The following is a 10,817-nucleotide window of genomic DNA, read 5'->3' on the forward strand; positions in this document are numbered from 1 at the left end:
GACTCAAATCCCAGTGGCTCAACCCACTGAGCAGGCAGAGGTGGCGAGTGTGGGGGAGATAACAGCGCAGAGCCCTGGACCCACAGGAAGCCCGGACTCAGAGTTCTGTGGGTCTGCACTCATCCCCTGGGTGATGGCCATGGAAACCAAGAGGGGCTCAGGATGGGCCCGGCTCCCAGTCAGGTCCAGAGCACCCCCCTCCATGACACTGCCCTGCCCCCAGCCCAGCAACTGATATCGCGTTTCTACCCATGAGTACCTCGGACCCCCGCCAAGAACACACTCACACATGGCCCTGTGGCCCCGTCCTGTGTGTCACACCGGCCCCTGTGTTTCAGACGTGCACCGGGAGTTCATGCCTAGGACCCTCTCCAGCTACATGCCCGAGGAGATCTGGAGGAAGGCTGGTGAGTCGGGGCAGGGGGGCGGAAGCTGGGGCCTGCAGGCCTAGACTAGACCCTCTTGCCCTCTCTGCAAGGAGCTTCTGGTAGGGGGCTCACCTGGCCCCAAGCTCAGGGCGAAGTTCACAGGGCTTCACAGATGGGGCTTATGGAGGGGTCACGGTGCATTTAGTATCCAGGGTAGGACGATTGCCACCCTCACCTGCCAGGGAACACCATGCTCAGTAAAACAAGCAGGGCCTCAGGCCCAACATGCACACGAGTGTGCACAGACACACACATACGAGACAGGCACTTAGAGCTGGAATCTGGGCGTAGTGTTGAGCATGGCAACGGGAATGCTGCGGGGGACATTCATTGCATCGTGGGAACAGACTTTGGGGAGAGGTTGGGCAGGAGCTAGAGCCTGTGGGCAGCGAGAGAGAGAGGCGGGCTCAAGAGTGGTGGCAGTGCAGAGAAGACGCAGGATCCTTTTTTTATTTAAATATATTTTATTGATTTTTTACAGAGAGGAAGGGAGAGAGATAGAGAGTTAGAAACATCGATGAGAGAGAAACATCGATCAGCCACCTCCTGCACATCTCCCACTGGAGATGTGCCCGCAACCCAGGCACATGCCCTTGACCGGAATTGAACCTGGGACCTTTCAGTCCGCAGGCCGATGCTCTATCCCAGCCATGGGCAAACTACGGCCCGCAGGCCGGATCCGGCCCGTTTGAAATGAATAAAACTAAAAAAAAAAAGACCGTACCCTTTTATGTAATGATGTTTACTTTGAATTTATATTAGTTCACACAAACACTCCATCCATGCTTTTGTTCCGGCCCTCCGGTCCAGTTTAAGAACCCATTGTGGCCCTCGAGTCAAAGTTTGCCCACCCCTGCGTCTATCCACTGAGCCAAACCGGTTTCGGCAGGATGCTGATATGTTTGGATTCGTGGGATAGATTCAGTGTAGAGTATGATTTAGAGGGAGGCAGTCTTAGGATTTTGAAAGCAGAGTGGAGGGTCCCAGCTCAGAGTCAGAGGCTAAAGGGCCAGCCAGGCAGGCAGCAGCCGCCCAGGTCGAGGCAGGAGGGTGGCCTGGACGGGGAGAGGCGGGTCCTCATTTCCCTTGGCTGTCCCCTTCACCTCCCTCTGGCCCACAGCAGGGCCTCATGGGACCCTTGGTGACAACCATGTGGAGCTCGGGTGGTGACATGGGGACAGGTGGCTGCAGTTGGCATTGCCAGCAGCTCAGCACACAGTGTGCAAACACTTGGAACAGCAGACTCAAGGGCCATCTCTGCCCCTTATATCCCCCCCCCCAGCCTCCTTCACACCATGCTGCAAGAACAGCACTGCCAGGTAAACTGAGGCAGGCCTGAAAGGCCTTGGGGTTGGCTTAGAGGAGGCAGGGGGGTCCATATTGTTCCCAGTGTCAGAGGGCAAGGTGCCATCTGAGCAGACGCTCTGGCCACAGTAAGAACAATGCACTGACTCCTCAGACACGAACAGGCAGAGGTGGTAAATGTGGGGGAGATCACAGGGTTTGGGGGGAAATAACAATGCAGAACCCTAGACCCGGCATTCCCCGGATTGCATCCAGACAGGCCACAGGGGAAGGCAGACTGTCTGTGGGGCAGAACAATACAGCTGTGGTTCTCAAAGTGGGTGCCAAGACCAGCAGCAGCAGCACTTGGAACTTGTTGGGAATGCAGATTGTAGGGCCCTCCCCAGGCCCCCTGCACCAAATCTGTCACTGCTGCTGGAGTTTGAGAACACTGCTGGAGATGAGCTTGGAGATTTGCTCCATGGCCATGCTTGCACACGGTGCAGGGATGCATGTGGTCCTTATGCACAAGCCCGGCCCCCGGGGTTATGAGCGGGAGGCCCAGGAGACCTGGGTAGGCCGGCCCATGTGACCGTGGCCACATGTCCTTTGCAGAGGAGGCGGTGAATGAGGTGAAGCGGCAGGCAATGTCTGAGTTGCAGAAAGCTGTGTCAGATGCCGAGCGGAAGGCCCACGAGCTCATCAGCACAGAGCGCGCCAAGATGGAGCGGGCCCTGGCCGAGGCCAGGCGGCAGGCCTCGGAGGATGCCCTCACTGTCGTCAACCAGCAGGAGGACTCCAGTGAGGTAGGTGCCCACCCCACACCCCACCCCAAGTCCAGGTCCAGGGCTTTGCGCCATCTTGGCATCCCCATGAGCTCTCGGGGCCTCTTGACCCCGCACAGCCTGGTGAGAAGGGTCCTGTGGGTGTCCCCATTGCACAGATGAAACTGAGGGCTCTGGGGGGAGGTAGCTTGCCCAGGGAAGTGGCAGGGCCTTGATTTGCAGCCAGGCTTGCAGACACCGGAGCTCATGCTCTCTAACCTGGGAAGCAGGAGGCAAGAGGAGGATGTAAAGACCCCAGGTGGCATCTAAAGCACCTCCTCAGCTCCCGGCACATGTGCACACGCGGGGGGTGTGAGATTATTATCATGCTGGTGTTTGACGTGAAGCCTGCAGCATTTCCGGCTATGGACCTGTGTGGGAAGGAGGGCGGGTGTCAGTCAGGGCCCCCTCGCAGTGACGTCTGAGCAGTCCTGGAGGAAGTGAGCCAGCATGCAGGAATCAGGGAACAGTGTCATCCCAGGAGGGAGCAGCAGGGACAAAGGCCCGATGGGGGCCAGGCACAGCTGGCGGAGTGAGGACGGCAGGAGACTGAGGTGGCCGAGCCAGAGTGAGCCAGGGACAGCAGGAGCTGTTGGGGCCCAAGAGGCTTTGGAGGTTAAATGGGCACCTGGGCCTGTCCCCATGGCAGGTTTGCGTCTCTGTCGCATAGCCTGGGCCTTCCCCAGTGTCCCTGCCCACCTTTTACTCACATGGCCGGCTGGGTTATGTTTGTTCCACAGAAGCCCAATGGTAGGGGAAGGATGTGACCGAGGCAGGCCTGCCATGCACCCCACGTTGGAGCGTGTCCATCTTTGTTCTTCCAGGGCCCCTACATTCTGTGTTGGAGCCCTGGTGGGGCAGGAGGGCTGCCTGGAAGAGAGGGAAGGGGCAGTGGCTCCCTGCCCTCGTGAGGACCCGGTGGTCCTGTAAGCCCAGCGTGAACCTCACTGGGTGGGCTAAAGGTGTGCAATGTAGTCGTGCGAGCCCATTCCCCAAAATGCCCCACGCAAGGGGCCATGTTTGCCAACGGTCACCACAAGCTGTAGCACTGTGGGGTCTCACTTCACACCCTGGCTGGGTCCAAGCCCATTGTGTAGAGGGTATCTTTCCCCATTCTGCAGCTGGGCTGGGGACGTGGGGGATTTGGAGTGGCCCAGCCCTGACCATCTCCTCCACCCACTCCAGAGCTGCTGGAACTGTGGGCGCAAGGCCAGCGAGACGTGCAGCGGCTGCAACGCAGCACGCTACTGCGGCTCCTTCTGCCAGCACAAGGACTGGGAGAAGCACCACCACGTGTGCGGCCAGAGCCTGCAGGGCCCCTCAGCCGTGGTGGCCGACCCGGTGCCAGGACAGCCCGACGCCACCACCAGCCTGGGCCCCTGCCTGCCCACGGGTGCTGCCAGCCCCAGTGAAGCTGGCTCCACGGGGCCCTCTCGCCCTGGCTCCCCTGGCCCACTGGACGCCGCACCCCGCTGACCCCTCCTAGACCCGCTGCTCGGCCCACGGACATGCGCCCACCAACCCCGCCGAGCCCCAGCTGCCGGACACTTCGCCCGGCCCTGGGAGCCCGACCATTGGAGTCACTGCTGCTACTGCTTCTCTCCAAAAGAAAACACAGAACCAACAAAAAATGCATTCAACGCAACTTCCTCAGCTACCTGACGATCTCACGCGACAACCTCTTCAAGCATCCTCAGACCCTCCCCCCGGCTTTAGACCACGGAGGGACCGGCTGGAGCTCCGCCAGCTCGTCCACTGCCCTTCTCTCCCGCTCCCTCCCACTCCCTCTCTCTACCTCTCCTTCTCCCTCTCCCCCTCCTTTTTTTTTTCCTGTCTTTATGACTTTCACACACTTTCTCTTTAATGAAAAAAAAAAACTAGTTGTTTGGTGGCTTATATTTTCAGTGAAGAATTTTGGGGGATTTTTATGGCACAAGAGCCACTCAGAAATGGACTAAGAAAACTGTGGGGGTTCCCCCCTTCCTAATTAAAAAGGGAAAAAGAAAACTGTTATTTTATAGCCGGAGATCTGAGCCTCTGCGTCACCGAAACTACCCCAAGGGTATGTGGCTGATTCGGTGGAGACAGTAAGAAAGACTTCAGTTTCTGACCCAAGAAGCATTTTTGGTTTCAGATTTTTTTTTTTTCCTTTAATGTCAAACTCTTTGGCTTTAAGTAGAAATCCAAAAAGTTTTTTTAAAAAGTAAAGGAAGCATACCTGTAAACTACCTTGCCAGCTAGCCAGCCAAGGATGCCGCACACACCTCTGCTCCAAAGGAAATCCAAAAAGCAAACACGAGAAGTCAAAATCCAAAATTTGTCACTGCCAAAGTATTTTTTCACTGTTTTACTCCACTCTTGGGTTTGTACAGATGTTGGTCTTTTCTTTTTATTCTGTTTTTAGAGTTTGGGATATTGGGGTTTGGAGGGGTTTGCCCAACAAGAAGCCACATTTGTTTCTTTTTGACTAGACGGCAACGCCTTTGCTGGGCACAGGGCGGTGGGTCTCGAGCCCTCAGCACCCCACCCGCCGTGCGTGTGTCTGCGTGTGCACACGGGGCATGCCTGGCCATGCACTACACGTGTGCAGGGGAAGATGCCTCCATCTGTCCTCACGCCCTCTGTGAATTTTCATCACATTTCATTTCTTCCACTTGTGAAAAAAAGTGCTAACGTGTCCTTCCCAGAGAGAGCATAATTCTGAAACAAAACTGTGACAATCTTTCGGGTTGATTCTTGGGTGCTTTTCAAAGCACGAGGAGACAGCAACTGCGCCAATAACGACTGCTTCTCCGTTTTTCCTCCTCTACCTCTTCTCCCCTCCTCAGTGCTGCCCCACCCAACTCGTCTTTGCCCCATCGCCACCTTCCACCAGTGTCCCCTGAACCTGTTCTTCTTTCTTCACATTTTTACAGAAAAAAAAAAAAAAAAAACTCCAAACAAGAACAGTCTGCCCTCTCCATGCCTTCGGGAGACTTAGTCGGCTGTGTATAACCTCACGTTTCTGTCCAGCTGATCATCAGTGGGGATGTCCCCTCACTCTAGCTCTGTCCTCCCTTTCCCACTCAACTCCCCCAAGCGATCTCAAGGAGGAAATAAAGGAGTAAGGAATTCTCACCTGTACTCAGTGGAGAACAGACAGCAGCATGGTCCATGATCTGGCATTTTCTTGCATCGCTGTGAGAAGTTCCCAGGACTGGAGTGCAATACAGAGAGTGACCAGCTACTGAAACCGGGGCTCCTGGGGGGCCCCACCAAGAGGCAAGAAGTCAATAGTGTACGTTAATGTGAATGTATATAGTCCTTGCAGAGGTCCAAATAATGATATTCATGATGATAATAAAGAAGAGATGTTTGCCAAATAAAAAAAAATTAAGAGAAACTGCAGAAGTATGTCAAGTGTAGGAAATCGATTTTCAAAGAAATCTGAACTGTGGTTCTACGGGGAGCAATGGGTTGGTTTGATTATTGTTATCTCTTTTCCAGAGTTGTAAGAATTCATTCTTTGAGTATTGAAAAGATGGATTTCATCTGGTTGCCACAGACCAGGTGCCACCCCGAACAACACCTGACAGTGAAAACCTAATTCTGAAATAGACCTAATTCCAAGATAGATCTCTTTATCCTCCAGAAAGCGCCCCATCCCAGCCACCATCTCCAAGGCCTGGTGAGTGGGTCTGTCACACTCTCAGAGGTTTGCTTTCGTGGATGTCAGGAAAGCAAGGACCAGTTTGGGATTGGGGCTCTCAAGACAGCGAAGGCTGCTGTCGTGTTCCCAGCCTGCCGCCCTTCTCTCTCCTGAGTGTCGCGTCTATTAAAACGGTGGCTGCGGATGTGCAGTGACATGGGTTTGCTCCCCTTGGAGGTGGGCGCTCTGGACTCTGTTCCCACGAGGTTTGCTGCTAAACGGGGTGTCTGGAGAGTGTCTGGCCTGGGCACGCTGGGGGTCTGGTGGAAGAGGGCGAAGGCCCCTCATCACTCACGCCCCTGCCGTCTGGACTTGGGGGTGAGGCTGATGGTCTGATGGAGAAGCCCCTCACCTGGAGACCTGCAGGTTTGCCTTGAAGGCCTCTGTTTCCCTTCCCCTTGCATGGCCCCCCTTTGGGGACAAGCAGGTTTGCCAGGGACACTGGCATGTTGGTCAGCTGGCAACGTCCAGATCAGACCAACCTCCAGGTCTGAACCCCGGGCTGAGGGCCTGAGGTGGGACAGCCCCTCCCACCCCAGCAATCAGGAGGAGGGCACCCCCAGTCCATCTACAAAAGGTTTCCTGGTGTGGTTCTCACATCCAGATCCCATAGTCCAAGAAGCCACCACTGGCGGGGCTGCAGAAACCTAGCATGAGCGGCTGGCCATACGCCCAGGGCAGAGCCCCTGCGGGCCTAGAGCATCCTCAGGACCAGGGGATGGCAGCAAGGTGGGGTGGGGGTTGCCGTGAGGAAGCCAGGCCCAGAGTGGGCGGGAGGGTGCTGAGCTGGCTACGGCTGTGTCAGCCCAGTAGGCAGGTCCTCCCACTCCTCCTGCCCAGGGAGTTGTGAGGAAGGTGCTGGCGCTCCCTTCCATGCTCAGAGAGCTGGCGTTTCTATCGCTGTGCTTAGGCCCCTGTGGCCAAAGACCTCACAACCAAATATGGCATCAATAGCTTGGGGTGGGGGGGGGCAGAGCTTTCGCATTAGGACTTGGACTAGAGGCGCTAAACATGAGTGTCCATGCAGCACCTGTCTGCACCTGGAGCACTGCCTTTCTTGTGCAACGAGGGGATCTAGCTTCCTACTGTCTGCTCAGGGGCTGTTCTGCCCTGGTACCTCCTGAGCTTTGACCAGGGGTGCGGCTGCCAGGGTCTCCTCTCCGCAGGCCACCACCACTCAGGTGACCCAAAACTCAGCGAGGTGCAGCTCTCGAAGAGCCTCCTTCCCTCCAAACCAAAATGGCAGCTTTACCTCCTGAGGCCAAAACTATGACAGGAAGGCGGCAGCCAGAGCCCACAGCCCACAGGCGAGGGATAGCAGGATGTGTGCCCACACCGGGCCCCTCCTTCACCCCGTGTGGAAAGTACCCCGTGTGTGACCCTCAACATTTCCATCCCCTCCTCTCATCTCCTATTTTCCATCCTGTCCTGGACCCAGGCTGGTCTTTCTCTTAGGATGTGTCACCATCCCAGGTGGTGTCTGGGGGGTATTCTGTTGGCAAAGACCAGTGCCTCCCATTACATGCATGGACAGGCTGGCATACCCCAGAGCTCCTCTGAATAGGGAGGGCTCCATCCCCAGGCTCACCAGGACACAGGGAAGCCAGGACCGGGGGCAAAGAGGAAAGCTGGAGCCTCAGGGGCCCAGGAGGGTTACAGCTGTGGGACAAGAGAAGCAGCCTCCCAGGAGGGGTCTCCTGTGGGCTTGGCAAATGGGGTCACTCATCAAGGCTCCAAGAGGTTCAATGGAGGAGGGAGATGGACAGGAAAGGGGCAGGAAGGTGTTGGTTTTGGTTTTATCCCAGCGACATGGTGGAGAGGGATCGGCTCAGGCCCTGACTTTCTCCTGTTTGCCAGTTTTTCCAAATATATCCTCAAAATGACACCAAAGCCTTGTCTCTGTCGTCTACCCATCTTGCCTATCCCAGCCCACTCTAGCTTTCATGTCCAGCCATCATTCTGCCCATCCCCTCAGCCCATCTACAGTTATTTATTGACTCTCTCTTTTCATCAAGTCATCCTTTTGTCCAGACCAGTCATGTGTCTGGCTATCCATTCCCATCCACCCACTGACTCACCCATCTATTCATATGACCACCCATCCATCTATCTGCCCATCTATCCATTCATCCATCCATCTACTCATCCATCCATCTATCCATACATTACTATATCACAACCATCACTTGATCCCATCCTCCCCCATTCATCCTTCTACCCATCCGCTTGTCTCTCCACCATTCATCCCTATGCATGTTTCTATCCACCCCTCCTCCAATCTAACCCATACAACCATATCTCAATCCATCCACCTCTGCAGCCACTGAACCCATTAGTAGCACCACCAACCCCCTTCATGTTCCAAAGCTCGAGGGTGCTTTGGATTCTCCTTCCATGACCTGAGCTTTCTCACATCTGTGGGGAGGTCCAGACCTGCTCCAGAGACAGATAAGGTTCTGTGACAGGCATTACGGGCAGACTGGACCGATGTCCTAGCAACAGCTCTGGCCAGTCTGGGCCCACCTGGAAATTGTGGTGGCCATGGGCCAGGAGTGTGAGTTGGAAAGTGGCCCATATACCTGCTCAGGGACCCTGTGACCAGAGCCACCAGTCAGGGTGAGCACATTACCTGGCAAAACCCTGGCATTGTAGCCTGGGCTACACCCTGGCATTGTAGCCCGGGCTACAATGTCTCCAGGGGTCACTGTCCCAAGGAAAGGAGGGGTTAAGAAAGAACCCAACGCTGACCTCCCCCCTGACACCAGCTCCTGGAGCCCCTCTTCTCCCCGGGTGCTCATGGTCACACTGTCCCACTCCCATTCCCATCTTCCATGCTGGGTTCCTGGACAGCTGGAAATTAGCTCTTCAGAGCTCTGAATGATGCAGGAACAGGCCCTGCCCAGGCTGAATTTGGCTGATGGTGGTAGGTGTGCCTGGGAACCTAGAGGCCCAGTAGGGGCCCCCTGCCCAGTTCTCCCCAGCCCCATCAGCCCATTTCCACAGGCCCCCATGCCACATGGAGCAGTTTCCAAAAATGGGGCTGTGATCAAGGTCCTGGATTATGGCTCTGATGGCAGGAGAGGAGGGAGAGCAGGAAAGCAGAGGGGGTGCAGGAGCTGGACTCTGAGGACCTGTCTGCTCTCTGGACATCTCGTAGATAAGGCCTGGGGGAGCTGGATGCCTGTGACAGCAACCTATAATGGTCCCCCAAAGTTCCAGAAAACACTATCTTGCATGCTTCTGTTCCTTTGGTTTCAATTTGGCTGGCCCCTGGAGTGCCACCCCACACACCCCTTGTAGCAGTAATGCAATGTTAGGACTCAAACTGGGGCCTGGTTTTTAAATATTAGAATGAAGGCACTGGGTGCCCTTGCTCCCAACCTGAACAGGGCCCAGCCAGGCCAGCTGTCGGCTCACCCACTGCATCCTTCGCAGGCCGAGGGGTTTGGGCGTGGAAATGGGAGTAGGGCACAGCCTCACACACCTCATGGGGAACACATTGATTTTCCACTTCCTCTTTCTTCTCTTTTTATTTTTTAAATTCCCCAAAAGGAGTTGGACAGTGAGTGTTGGGTCGTTCTTCTGTAACGGGTTTTCCTCGCGCTGTGTAGGATCCGTGGCATGCCGTCCCTGTCGCGTGTCCTCTGATGTACTCTGTTTGACCTGGACACTGTAAGACATTATAATTCAGGTCACGTCAGTTACCTCTGTGTCGTGTAATAAAGCCAACATTTGCCATCACGGCTCTGCCTCTCCTTGAGTTCACGGCGACTTTGGCTGTCCTGTTTCACACATTATTCACCAAATGTGTTGGGGGCTTTCTAGGTTCCAAGCAAGAGAGACAAGGTCCTGCCCAAGCAAGTGAACAACCGTCTGACGTACATTGGAGTGTGTATGGGACGTGGGCAGACGCCTGTTCAGTCCACCCCCAGCCTCCTGTCCGGTGACTTTCAAAGGTTGCTTCCTCAAGGTGATCTGGATGACCTTGGACCCCAAATGACACCCATGGCTTCATGGGCCCCGAGCCCCACTGCCTGTGGCAGTGCCAGGCACCTCCCATAAGACCCTGAGCATGGACACGAAGGGAAGGGACACCTTGATCCTAAGGAGCCAGAGTGTCAGCCACGGTGCCCCCGTTCCTGGGGCAGGTCCCATCCAGAGCCGGGCGCCCAGTACTCATCACTCCTGGTTCACAGGCAGCCCCTGGGGGAGGGATGTTATTAATACTCGGGCCCAGGTTTGGAACATGGTGTATTTTGAAAGGCACCATTGGAAAGGCCAGTGTGGAGGCGAGGCTGTCCCCACGCCAGGCGGCTGGCGGGAGCCCCAGCTGGGCCTGGTGTGTCAGCAATCTCAGCATAGAGTGGGATGACAACGTTTTTCCATTGCAGAGGCTGAGCTCAGAGGGAGGCTGCCGGGCCCGGGCCTGAGTCCAGTGGCTCTCGGCTTGGACGCAGCACCGCGGTGTCCTGCCTCCCACGTGGAGGTAGAGGGAAGGGCCCTGACCAGAGGCCCTCCATGGGGTCTTAGACCCACAGGAGGGAGGGGACCAACTGCCTCGTGTTAGGGAAGAAAGACAGGCTGTGGCTGCAC

The 10,817-nt window shown here is 55.8% G+C and overlaps 1 protein-coding gene across 3 annotated transcripts in view; it reads left to right on the forward strand.

The window, feature by feature from the left end:
- Positions 1-8,948, forward strand: part of CBFA2T3 (CBFA2/RUNX1 partner transcriptional co-repressor 3) — a 61,222-nt gene extending 52,274 nt beyond the window's left edge. For all 3 annotated transcript variants that reach the window (XM_059667055.1, XM_059667056.1, XM_059667054.1), the window contains 3 exons: positions 339-407; positions 2,328-2,518; positions 3,722-8,948. In XM_059667055.1, coding sequence (XP_059523038.1) covers positions 339-407; positions 2,328-2,518; positions 3,722-4,012 — 551 coding nt within the window. In that variant the 3' untranslated portion in view covers positions 4,013-8,948. The remainder of the gene's footprint in view (positions 1-338; positions 408-2,327; positions 2,519-3,721) is intronic.
- Positions 8,949-10,817: the final 1,869 nt, after the last annotated feature.

The sequence above is a fragment of the Myotis daubentonii genome, chromosome 15, assembly GCF_963259705.1.
Source record: "Myotis daubentonii chromosome 15, mMyoDau2.1, whole genome shotgun sequence".
Taxonomy (NCBI): domain Eukaryota; kingdom Metazoa; phylum Chordata; class Mammalia; order Chiroptera; family Vespertilionidae; genus Myotis; species Myotis daubentonii.